Source organism: Salvelinus alpinus, chromosome 13, assembly GCF_045679555.1.
Source record: "Salvelinus alpinus chromosome 13, SLU_Salpinus.1, whole genome shotgun sequence".
NCBI classification, from domain to species: Eukaryota; Metazoa; Chordata; class Actinopteri; order Salmoniformes; family Salmonidae; genus Salvelinus; species Salvelinus alpinus.
The window spans coordinates 13,751,828-13,765,632 of NC_092098.1; the positions used below are offsets into that span (position 1 = coordinate 13,751,828).

The 13,805-nt window shown below is 43.9% G+C and overlaps 1 protein-coding gene across 1 annotated transcript in view; it reads left to right on the forward strand.

Annotated features, from left to right (window-relative positions):
- Positions 1-4,439: 4,439 nt before the first annotated feature.
- LOC139537155 (fibroblast growth factor 11-like) overlaps positions 4,440-13,805 on the forward strand; it is a 63,568-nt gene continuing 54,202 nt past the window's right edge. The window contains exon 1 of the mRNA XM_071338119.1: positions 4,440-5,654. Within this exon, the coding sequence (XP_071194220.1) occupies positions 5,462-5,654 (193 nt within the window). The 5' untranslated portion in view covers positions 4,440-5,461. The remainder of the gene's footprint in view (positions 5,655-13,805) is intronic.

Here is a 13,805-nt window from a genome sequence, read left to right on the forward strand (position 1 = left end):
ATTTTCCAAATTCAGTTTGGACATTTGGAACAGGTAGCAGGATAAAGTCCTGCGAACGAAGAGAGTACCCACCACATTTCTGAACAATAAAAATGGCCAAATAAAATGGTAGTAAACCCAAAATGGCTTTGTAAAAGTGTACCAGTGACTGAGCCTACTATTGACTAGAGAAGGCCAGCCGACCTGGTATATAACGTGCAGCTGTGCGTAAAGGATTTGAGACACTGAAATCACCAAATAGGCACCAATCTCATCATGGCCTGCTGCTAATATCTTTAAGTTACCAATTACCTCCATCACCTCCATTACACCAGGAGGATCAAACTGAAGTACAGAAGGGAAATGTCCCTTAACGTAATACAAAGGATTTCCATCAGTTTTCTCAATTGTCTTTGACAGAGAGGAAACCACATTCACAAAAAAGTTATTAAATTCACATGAAGTAACATCATTCAATATAGAGCCCACAAACCTCTCTCCACCTATCTGTTTTATAGCCTCTTTTTCTTTCCACTCTATTCCACTCAGGCCAGTAAATGTAGTCAGGCGCTCTGCTGTACAGTGGTATGTCCCTATCTCTGCATGTCTTTCAGATATATTACTGTGATCTTTATGGCCCCGAGACTCCTGGGATATCTGAGTTACATCTACTTCTCGCCACCTATTCTTTTCTGTCCCTCCTCCTCTCTTTAAAAGAGACAAACAAACGCACAGGCGCACACACGCACACTCTCACAAACCGACACGTGCATAAACACACCCACCCACACACACACATCTCTGTCCTCAGCGCCCCTTTTCGTTCCTGTCACTGTCTGTATTTGTGGGGCGGCAGGTTGCCTAGTGGTTAGAGCGTTGGGCCAGTAACCGAAAGGTTGCTAGATCGAATCCCCAAGCTGAGAAGGTCAAAATCGTTCTGCCCCTGAACAAGGCAGTTAACCTACTGTTCCTAGGCCGTCATTGTAAGTAAGAATTTGTTCTTAACTGACTTGTGTAGTTAAATGTGAAAAATGGACTCAGAGGTTTTGGGAGGATGAGAAGCTGTTCTCGGTAGATTAACTCTGAAATCACACGATTTTGTGTGCCCAATACTATCCTAACTCCTCTCCTAATCCATCAGATTAAGGGTCATATTAATATAGCTGTCATATTTGTTTTTACATTCTTTCCTGGGGAAATGAGGGAAGGAAATTGAGGAGACCATCTAAAGAGAGGATTGTGCTGGATTGCAGGTGGAAGTCAAAACATCGCTGTCTCAAATTTCCTTGAAGTCTAAATGGCTTTCGTTACAAATCCCCTGACGTTCACAGAATGGGGTAGCTGAACCAGATGACAATTCCAATGCAACATTCCCTGCTATATGACATGGATCTTTACCTAATATTTTATGCAACAGTAATGGAAATGTTTATGGATCTGAGTGACTGCCATTTGGTCTGTTTGAAAATGTGACATTGATGTTATAAGCCCAATAAACACAACCTGATGATTACTCTGATGGACATGACTTAATATTCTAAACATCTGGTTACTGGGCACTAACGTTACATACAGATGAATGCACACACACACAAACTATGGCCCCACAGCCCCACAGCTGCTTGCCCGCCTGCAAGCCTCACTAACTCAGACCCCTCTACTTTAACGCACGCACGCATGCCTACACACACACACACACAACACACACACACACACACACACACACACACACACACACACACACACACACACACACACACACACACACACACACACACACACACACACACACACACACACACACACACACACACACACACACACACACACACACACACACACACACACACACACACACACACACTCAAACACACATAATGCAGAGCGGCACTCAGGCCTCAAACATAATTACCAGGCGGTCTGAGTAAATACCAGAGAATGGAAATGATATCTGCAGCTCACTGCTAATGAGGAGCTGACCGGGAGGTCATGGACATTACAAATATCATCTCTGCAACCGGGAGGCTGGTATTCCACATGGTTACATAATGGTGGGGGGATTACTGAAGGATACCTCCTGTCATCTGTGTGGAGCAGTGATAGAAAGAGAGAGGTAGAGGGAGAGGGAGAGAGATAAAGCGAGGGGGTGACAGAGAGACAGAACTGGGCCAACTGTTTGGACGTGCCTGTGTGTGTGCGTGTGCTTGTGTGTGTGTGTGCGTGCGCCTGTGTTTGTGCCCCCCCCCCCCCCCCACAATGAAGGGGAACTCAGGGAAGGGATGCCCACATTTGTCAGGCAAGTCTTGGGGTCCTCTGTGGAATGCAGTAGCTTCGGAAAAGCAGATCAAGGTCGCACTTAAGCCGTCCTCTATGATGAGAGCCACAGAGACAGACTGAGAAACACAAAGTCCCTGCAACTACATTCAAAACACAAAGTCATCTAAAAACACAAATATTCATCCACCTTTCTCTCCATCTCTTCCCCTGTATCTCAATACATCACAAGTGACAAGTGTTTTTGAATACAACAAACAAATACAGATGTTTTTTTAAATCACATTGATAATGTTAATCAGAAATGAATGAAAGCTCCCAACATTTGCTAACCTTGACCCCCACCTTACATCTACTAAACACTCACTTAGCGTTAATTAGGTGTTACACTACTATTATTAGACTTCTAATATAGAGAGATGAAGGAGTTGTAAAAGTCTTGGCAATGTGTGTAATGTCTTCTCCATTAGGAGATTGACTCTGGTCTCCTCTCTCCACTCTGCTCGTCTTATGGCATGAGTTCTGCCTGTGTGTCCATCTGTCCGTGTGTCTGTCTGTATGTGCTCTGTATAAAGTAGTGCATGCAAACAGACAGACAGAGGGAGGCTCAGATGGAAGGAAAACATATTTCCTGTTTCCTTGTCAATGTTAACTGTATTAACCCACACCACCCCCGCTCCCTCCGCTCTCCTCCTCCTTCTCCCTCCTCCTCCCCGTGGAGACCGGACGTCTACTGTCACCTGTCAATCAGTGTTGACCTTGCTCCCAATCGAGGAGGCGTAATGTAAATCGACCTTGCATTTTCAACTTGCTTCCACTGCTGGTTTCCATGGTGATTGAATGGTAAAAGAGGTGCCATGCCAAATAAAATGGAAGTGATTGATAGGCTTTATTGGGGTGTGAGGGACGGGACGAGTTAATTACTGTGGGTGATTTTATGCTCAATAACAGTTTTGCTAACCATGCAAGGTAAACAACGATGACAAATAGGATAACATGACAGGTGGGAGCCGGCCCGTCATGAGCCTCTTAACTGTAAATACTGCATATATATGTTCAATGTTAATGACCAACTAAGCAATTTCTCCAGGAAGGGTTTACCCAGGAACTTTGCATAGAGTGCATTTGGAACGTATTCAGATCCCTTCCCTTTTTCCACATTTTCTTACGCTACAGCCTTATTCTAAAATTGATTAAATGATTTGTCTTATTTATCAATCTACACACAATACCCCATAATGACAAAGCGAAAACCGTTTTTTTGAAATTGTTGCAAATGTATAAATAAATAAAAAATAATAGAAAGTATTCAGACCCTTTGCTACTTTCCGAATGCACTCTATGTTTTTCTGTGTGTGAGTGTGAGTGTCAATGTGTGTGTGGTGTGTGTGTGTGTGTGTGTGTGTGTGTGTGTGTGTGTGTGTGTGTGTGTGTGTGTGTGTGTGTGTGTGTGTGTGTGTGTGTGTGCGTGCGTGCGTGCGTGCGTGCGTGCGTGCGTGCGTGCGTGCGTGCGTGCGTGTGTGCGACTGGATGAGTGTATGTGATAGACTGGGCTTGGAGAGCCAGGGCCGGTGGTGTTCTGTGGTGGGTGTTGTGGCGGGAGGGAAGGGGGGAGGCTGTCTAACTCAATCTGTCCCAGGTCGTGTATCTGTCACGGTTAGCGTAAGCCAGCAGCCTTCCTTGACAGACACTCAATGACCGTCTCTGTAAGCAAACCTGCTTTTTCTACCCTCCATTTCATATGAGGAGTTTGAGGAGAGAGAAGGAAATAGCGGAGGGAAAAGGGAGGGAGACATGCAGCAGAGTCTCCAGAGAGAGTCAGCATGACATACTAGTGTAACGAAGATGGTGAATGACAGAGAGCAGACACACCAAACAGAAACACATACCATATGCAGGGATGTACCCAAAAGTGTTGTGTTTATGCATGCACCTTAAGCACGCATGCACGCACACACACACATTCTCTCTCTTTCTCGCTCTCCACCTCTGACGGACAGTCAGATGGATGGGGAGGCAGCGCGACAGAGAAATTGTATCTCTTCTAAGAGCGTTAAGAGGTGGCTGCATGGTTTCTCTCTCCTCAGCCTCTCTCTGCTTCTCTCTTTCTCTCCTCTTCCTCTCATTCCCAGTCGATCTCATTCTCTCCCATCACAGCCGCTCTCTCCCTCCCCCTAACTCTCTCTTTTCCACTATCGCTCTCTCCCCCTCTCTCTCTCTCTCCTTCTCTCTCTCTCTCTCATGAATGTCACCTCTACTGATGGTGGCTGCTGAAATTCACACACACAAACACACACACACACGCACACGCAAACACACACACACACACACTCTCACACTAACTTGCTGGCTTTGGGTGGAGGGAGGGGGGGGTTAGGTGAGGGCTGTGTGGAGAAAGAGTATGCCAGAAGAGGCGGAAGAGAAATCTCTCTCTGTCCATCCCTCTGTTCCGTTCCCGGCTTCATTCTTGTGAGTCCGTCACCATCCCGCCTGTATGCTGCCACTGGATCTAAGTCTGCTGGATTACCGCGCCGTTTCTCCGCTCATTATTCCTGACGCCTGCTTTTCCACGGCAGGCAAAGTTGGGCATCCAGAAACTACATGGTGACTGCCTGTATATTTTTATGCTGTTTGAGCTTCAAAATGATTTCACTCTTCACTGGAAGAAGTGTAATTTTTATATGACAGAGAAAAGAGCTCTGTCTCTTTTGGGGGGATTGTACACTTATAGGATAGGCTAGTGATTTTGCAATATTTTGAACTTCGTTGTCTGGTGATTTGGTCGTGAGGGACAAGATGGGTGGGGTTAAAAATGTAAGAAATGGAGATGTCTTTACATGTTTTTTTATCGACCAGACATTCTAACCTCAATCACCCTTCTTTATTTTGACTGATGATGTGACCTTACTGGTCTTTGTTTTGGGTGTTTTTTTTAGTGTTGCTGTATTAATTTATCATCACACTGGAGGGTCAACATTGGATGTTTGACTGCACTTGAACTTTCACCTTCTCCGGCTCTTTCCTTTTCCAGGGGGCTCTGAACCTAACCCCCATACCCCCAACACCGCGTAGAACCCCTCTCCCCCCTCTGGGGCTCTCCCTGGACCTTCCCATCTCTCTCTGCTGCTTGAGGACAGAGACAGCCCCACCAGGAGAGGGGTTGTTGGGTAGGAAGACACCCCCCTCCCAAAGGTGAGAGGGGGGGAAGATGGCAGCTCTCGCCAGCTCTCTCATCAGACAGAAACGGGCGGTCAAGGACGACGGACAAAACCGACCTGTAGCCAACAAAAGGAAGCCCTGTCCCAAGAGCAACAAGTCTCTGTGCCAGAAACAGATCTTAGTCCTTATCTCTAAAGTACGGCTATGTGGGGGTCGAAAAGGTCGAAACGAAAAGAGACCGGGTGAGTCATCGCTCTCTTCTTCCTCCTCCTCCTCCATCTCCTCCCCTTCCTCTCTGCCAAGTCACTGATTGGTTGGTGGAATGGTGGTCACAGGTAAACACAAGATATGCTTTTGAGCCTGTCTGTAGTTTTTTGGGGTTAACATTGTGGCGGTTAAATTTTATGGTGATGTTCATGTTGTAATTGTTTGTACATTTGTTGGAATGAATGATTAGAGAATTAGATTCTATCCAATGTGTCCGTTTGGGTCAGACCATATCAGAATGAAAAGGAACGCCATATTAGATGCCGCTGGTTGTAGTGGGTATGCCCTAGTCACAGAGAGACAACGGAGCTAAATCAACAGTGGTGAGCAGGAGTCTCCACTCACACTGCTGGATTATATAGTGTACAGTCAGCCTTCTCCAAATCCACACAGCTGTTCCCATCCTGGGTAGTGGCTAGTTGGATAGTGGGTATGTCATGTGGAGTGGGTTATTACTCTGCCCATACTGGAGGGACCACATGATGCAGTAGACTACAAAGAGAAAACCCACATCTCACATGCATACACTATTCTTAGTTCAGTGCACCTTTTAGAACTGCCTTTGGGGAGGTAATTAGAGACACTTATTTCTGTCTAAGTGTGTGTGTGTGTGTGTGTGTTGGTAATGTGCACTGTAATGACACCTCCGGTTAAAATTCAGTTATGTTAAAGACCCTTCGACCTTTCCACCCCCACTCCAGAGATGATTAATACATTTCGGATTGAGACCAATCTAACCTGTGTTCTGATCTATGTAACCTTGCCAGTTTTCTAATCTATGTAACCTTGCCACAGGCAAAAAAAAATACAATGATCACAACATTGTTCTCTTCAATGTCCATTGGGTGGCCATGAAAATGTAGACCACACGAGCCGCCTGATTAATGAAAACGGCTAGTTCCTGTGAATTCTTCTGTGCTTCTGGATAGTGAAGAGTTGAACGTAAAGGATCATAGCAGCCGCCATATTGAGAATATAACCCATAATGCATTTCATGCTACATAAATATGTTGTTGTAACCCCAGATAATCCCTGTTTGCAGAATCACCACTTTTCTACAACGGCTAAAATGTCTGCTACGGTATAATGGTGTTTTCAAGATGTTGCTGAATAGTGAAGAGATGCTGCTTTATGGACACAGTTAAGGACATGTCAGGGAGGGTTCACATTATAAAACACTACGTTATCCTTGTTATTTCCTATGGCCATTGGTGTATGTACTATCAGACATATGTATTTTGCTCTGGCATCTTGTAGTTTTCTTTCGATGACTTTGGCAAATTCTTCAGATGCAAATGATATAGTTTCTAAACATGAAGTACAAAACTCTAAACTGATAACACTTGTAATGCCCCCCCCCCCCCCCCCCCATCTAATGTTCAGAACATTTGGTTGTGCATTCTTTGGGGTTTCACACATCTTTCACCCCTGAGTCATTCATGCACAATCAACGTTTTCCATGACATACCAATACCGTTTAGTCCCCGATACATGAGATAGGCTTACCCTTTAGTCATTTTAACTACCATTTATTCAATAGCGAAAAATACTAGACATTTTAAGTGCAGAATAGAAAGAATAGTAAATGGTAAATGTAATTTTCCATGCAGTTTTTGACTATAACTTGATATGCAATTTTTCTGCCCCATGCAACACTGTACCATTTCTTACGTGACTTGTCAACTGATACAGTATCACCTGTCTCTCTCTGCTTGAAATTCATCAGCTTACAATGTATCCATGACATTCAGATAGTAAGTGGAATACACGGAGTGTACAAATCATTAGGAACACCTGCTCTTTCCATTACATAGGCTGACCAGGTGAATCCAGGTGAAAGCTATGATCCCTTATTGATGTCACCATTTAAATCCACTTCAATCAGTGTAGATGGATTGTGTATGTGTGCCATTCAGAGGGTGAATTTAATTTAATTAAAATTTCTATTTCACCTTTATTTAACCAGGTAGGCCAGTTGAGAACAAGTTCTCATTTACAACTGCGACCTGACCAAGATAAAGCAAAGCAGTGCGACACAAACAACAACACAGAGTTACACATGGAATAAACAAACATACAGTCAATAATACAATAGAAAAAGGTCTATATACAGTATGTGCAAATGAGGTAGGATAAGGGAGGTAAGGAAATAAATAGACCATAGTGGCGAAATAATTACAATATAGCAATTAAACACTGAAGTGATAGATGTGCAGAAGATGAGTGTGCAAGTAGAGATACTTGGGTGCAAAGGAACAAAATAAATAAAATAAATAACAGTATGAGGATGAGGTAGTTGGATGGGCTATTTACAGATCGGCTATGTACAGGTGGAGTGATCTGTGAGCTGCTCTGACAGCTGATGCTTAAAGCTAGTGAGGGAGATATGAGTCTCCAGCTTCAGTGATTTTTGCAGTTCGTTCCAGTCATTGGCAGCAGAGAACTGGAAGGAAAGGCGGCCAAAGGAGGAATTGGCTTTGGGGGTGACCAGTGAAATATACCTGCTGAAGCGCGTGCTACGGGTGGTGAAGCGCGTGCTATGGTTACCAGTGAGCTGAGATAAGGCAGGGTTTTACCTAGCAAAGACTTATAGATGACCTGGAGCCAATGGGTTTGCCGACGAATATGAAGCTAGGGCCATCCAACGAGAGCATGCAGGTCGCAGTGGTGGGTAGTATTTGGGGCTTTGGTGACAAAACGGATGGCACTGTGATAGACTGCATACAATTTGCTGAGTAGAGTGTTGGAGACTATTTTGTAAATGACATCGTCAAAGTCAAGGATCGGTAGGATAGTCAGTTTTACAAGGGTATGTTGGCAGCATGAGTGAAGGATGCTTTGTTATGAAATAGGAAGCCGATTCTATATTTAATTTTGGATTGGAGATGCTTAATGTGAGTCTGGAAGGAGAGTTTACAGTCTAACCAGACACCTAGGTATTTGTAGTTGTCAGAACCGCCCAGAGTAGTGATGCTGGACGGGCGGGCAGGTGTGGGCAGCGATCGGTTGAAGAGCATGCATTTAGTTTTACTTGCATTTAAGAGCAGCTGGAGGCCACGGAAGGAGAGTTGTATGGCATTGAAGCTCGTCTGGAGGTTAGTTAACACAGTGTCCAAAGACGGGCCAGAAGTATACAGAATGGTGTCGTCTGCATAGAGGTGGATCAGAGAATCACCAGCAGCAAGAGCGACAGCATTGATGTATACAGAGAAAAGAGTCGGCCCGAGGATTGAACCCTGTGGCACCTCCACAGAGACTGCCAGAGATCCGGACAACAGGCCCTCTGATTTGACACACTGAACTCTGTCTGAGAAGTAGTTGGTGAACCAGTCGAGGCAGTCATTTTAGAAACCAAGGCTGTTGAGTCTGCCGATAAGAATGTGGTGATTGACAGAGTCGAAAGCCTTGGCCAGATCGATGAATACAGCTGCACAGTATTGTCTCTTATCGATGGCGGTTATGATATCGTTTAGGACCTTGAGCGTAGCTGAGGTGCACCCATGACCAGCTCGGAAACCAGATTGCATAGCGGAGAACGTACGGTGGGATTCGAAATGGTCGGTAATCTGTTTGTTAACTTGGCTTTTGAAGACCTTAGAAAGGCAGGGTAGGATAGATATAGGTCTGTAGCAGTTGAGGTCTAGAGTGTCGCCCCCTTTGAAGAGGGTGATGACCACGGCAGCTTTCTAGTCTTTGGGGATCTCAGACAACATGGGAAAGACAAAAGATTTAAGGGCCTTTGAACAGGTATGGTAGTAGGTGCAAGGCTCTCCGGTTTGAGTGTATCAACAACTGCAGCACTGCTTGGTTTTTCAAGCTCATCAGTTTCCCGTGTGCATCAAGAATGGTCCACCACCCAAAGGACATCCAGCCAACGTGACACAACTGTGGAACGCATTGGCGTCAACATGGGCCAGTATCCCTGTGGAAAGCTTTCAACATCTTGTAGAGGCCATTCCCCAAATAATTGAGGCAGTTCTGAGGGCAAAAGGGGTATAACTCAATATTAGGAAGGTGTTCCTAATATTTTGTGTATATTGTTATATACAACCCAGATATTTCAGCAGTGCATTCTGCACTACACTATAATTCCAAATGGTAGCACATAGAGTGACTCTTTCCACTTTGTCCTATTGAAGCATACTGGCTGATGTAGTATTACAGCAACATCAATATACAGTTGAAGTTGGAAGTTTACATAGACCTCAGCCAAAAACATTTAAACTCAGTTTTTCACAATTCCTGACATTTAATCCTAATAACAAATCCCTGTCTAGGTCAGTTAGGACCACCACTTTATTTTAAGAATGTGAAATGTCAGAATAATAGTAGAGAGAATGATTTATTTCAGCTTTTATTTCTTTCATCTAATTCCCAGTGGGTCAGAAGTTTACATACACTCAATTAGTATTTGGTAGCATTGCCTTTAAATTGTTTAACTTGGGTCAAACGTTTCGGGTAGCCTTCCACAAGCTTCCCACAATAAGTTGGGTGAATTTTGGCCCATTCCTCCTGACAGAGCTGGTGTAACTGAGTCAGGTTTGTAGGCCTCCTTGCTCACACACACTTTTTCAGTTCTGCCCACACATTTTCTATAGGATTTGAGGTCAGGGCTTTGTGATGGCCACTCCAATACCTTGACTTTGTTGTCCTTAAGCAACTTTGGAAGCATGCGTGGGTCATTGTTCATTTGGAAGACCCATTTGCGACCAAGCTTTAACTTCCTGACTGATGTCTTGAGATGTTGCTTCAATATATCCACATAATTTTCCTCCCTCATGATGCCATCTGTTTTGTGAAGTGCACCAGTCCCTCCTGCAGCAAAGCACCCCCACAACATGATGCTGCCACCCCCATGCTTCACGATTGGGATGGTGTTCTTCGGCTTGCAAGCCTCCCCCTTTATCCTCCGAACATAACGATGGTCATTATGACCAAACAGTTCTATTTTTGTTTCATCAGACCAGAGGACATTTCTCCAAAAAGTACGATCTTTGTCCCCAAGTGCATTTGCAAACCGTAGTCGGGCTTTTTTATGGCGGTTATGGAGCAGTGGCCTCTTCCTTGCTCAGCGGCCTTTCAGGTTATGTCGATATAGGACTCATTTTACTGTTGATATAGATACTTTTGTACCTGTTTCCTCCAGCTTCTTCACAAGGTCCTTTGCTGTTGTTCTGGGATTGATTTGCACTTCTCGCACCAAAGTACATTCATCTCTAGAAGACAGAACACGTCTCTTGCGTACTATTGTTTGTACAGATGAACGTTGTACCTTCAAGCGTTTGGAAATTGCTCCCAAGGATGAACCAGACTTGTGGAGGTCTCCAATTTTTTTTCCTGAGGTCTTAGCTGATTTCTTTTGGTTTTCCCATGATGTCAAGCAAAGAGGCACTGACTTTGAAGGTAGGCCTTGAAATACATCCACAGGTACACCTCAAATTGACTCAAATGATGTCAATTAGCCTATCAGAAGCTTCTAAAGCCATGACATCATTTTATGGAATTTTCCAAGCTGTTTAAAGGCACAGTCAACTTAGTCTATGTAAACTTTTTACCCACTGGAATTGTGATACATTGAATTATAAGTGAAATAATCTGTCTGTAAACAATTTTTGGAAAAATGACTTGTGTCATACACAAAGTAGATGTCCTAACTGACTTGCCAAAACTATAGTTTGTTAACAAGAAATGTGTGGAGTGGTTGAAAAACAAGTTTTAATTACTCCAACCTAAGTGTATGTCAACTTCCGACTTCAACTGTATGATTTGGTTTTACCTTCCAAGATAAATTGACTCAAATTGATACAATTATGAGGTAAAAAGATATAAATGTACAGCGTTCAGCAATTATCAAACTATATCCGTTAACTAGGGACTACATCATTTTGGTGTAGTAGTTATCAGTTTTGAGCAGTTCGATTAAGTGATAGTTAATTTTATTGTTAACAAATGACAACAAAATCATATCAAAAGTAAAGTGAATATTGCTTTTTGAAAAGCAGATGCTCAGATTGACTATGTATCCTAATGGAAAGAACCACTGGGAAAAAACTGATTGAATCAACGTTGTTTCGACGTCATTTCACCCCCCCGCCCAAGAATGCATGTGTTGACGTTGAATCAATGTGAAAAATGGGTATTTCGTTTCCTGCGTCTAAATCCAATGACATGGTGATTTTTTGGGGGGGGTTTCACATTGAATTCACATTAGTTGACAACTCAACCAAATATAAATCAAAACAAGACGTTGAACTGACGTATGTGCTCTGTGAGGAGTAATTTGGTGCAGTGAACAAGTGACTTTGTGAATTAGTGTGTTGTAATCAGTCAACTGAAAATGTGCTTCGATGATCTGTTTTGATATTTGTGTTTAGAGTTGTGAAACATTCTGATGATCTGTTTTGATATTTGTGCTTAGAGTTGTGAAACATTCTGATGATCTGTTTTGATATTCGTGCTTAGAGTTGTGAAACTCTAAGCCCAAATATAGGAATAAGAGCACCTCCTCCCAGCTGCCCACTGAACTGAGGTTAGGAAACACTGTCACCACCGATAAATATATGATAATTGAGAATTTCACGAAGCATTTTTCTACGGCTGGCCATGCTTTCCACCTGGCTACCCCTACCAAGGACAACAGCCCTGCACCCCCCACAGCAACTTGCCCAAGCCTCCCCCATTTCTCCTTCACCCAAATCCAGATAGCTGATGTTCTGAAAGAGCTGCAAAATCTGGACCCCTACAAATCAGCTGGGCTAGACAATCTGGACCCTCTCTTTCTAAAATTATCTGCCGCAATTGTTGCAACCCCTATTACTAGCCTGTTCAACGGCTCTTTCGTATCGTCTGAGATCCCCAAAGATTGAAAAGCTGCCGCAGTCATCCTCGACGGCTTCGACTCTGTCAATCACCACATTCTTATCGGCAGACTCAACAGCCTTGGTTTCTAAAATGACTGCCTCGACTGGTTCACCAACTACTTCTCAGACAGAGTTCAGTGTGTCAAATCGGAGGGCCTGTTGTCCGGACCTCTGGCAGTCTCTATGGGGGTGCCACAAGATTCAATTCTCGGGCCGACTCTTTTCTCTGTATACATCAATGATGTCGCTCTTGCTGCTGGTGATTCTCTGATCCACCTATGCACAGACGACACCATTCTGTATACTTCTGGCCCTTCTTTGGACACTGTGTTAACTAACTTCCAGACGAGCTTCAGTGCCATACAACTCTCCTTCCATGGCCTCCAACTGCTCTTAAATGCAAGTAAAACTAAATGCATGCTCTTCAACCGATCGCTGCCCACACCTGCCTGCCCGTCCAGCATCACTACTCTGGACGGTTCTGACTTAGAATATGTGGACAACTACAAATACCTAGGTGTCTGGTTAGACTGTAAACTCTCCTTCCAGACTCACATTAAGCATCTCCAATCCAAAATTAAATCCTTCCAAATTTGGAACAAATCATCCTTCACTCATGCTTCCAAACATACTTTCGTAAAACTGACTATCCTACTGATCCTTGACTTCGGCGATGTCATTTACTCTACTCAGCAAATTGGATTTAGTCTATCACAGTGCCATCCGTTTTGTCACCAAAGCCCCATATACTACCCACCACTGTGACTTGTATGCTCTCGTTGGCTGGCCCTCGCTTCATATTCGTCGCCAAACCCACTGGATCCAGGTCATCTATAAATCTTTGCTAGGTAAAACCCCACCTTATCTCAGCTCACTGGTCACCATAGCAGCACCGACCAGTAACACGCGCTCCAGCAGGTATATTTCACTGGTCACCCCCAAAGCCAATTCCTCTTTGGCCGCCTTTCCTTCCAGTTCTCTGCTGCCAATGACTGTAACGAATTGCAAAAATCACTGAAGCTGGAGACTCATATCTCCCTCACTAACTTTAAGCATCAGCTGTCAGAGCAGCTCATAGACCATTGCACCTGTACATAGCCCATCTGTAAATAGCCCTTCCAACTACCTCATCCCCATATTGTTATTTATTTTTTGCTCCTTTGCACCCCAGTATCTCTACTTGCACATTCATCTTCTGCCACATCTATCACTCCAGTGTTTAATTGCTAAATTGTAATTACCACTCCAGCCTATTTATTGCCTTAC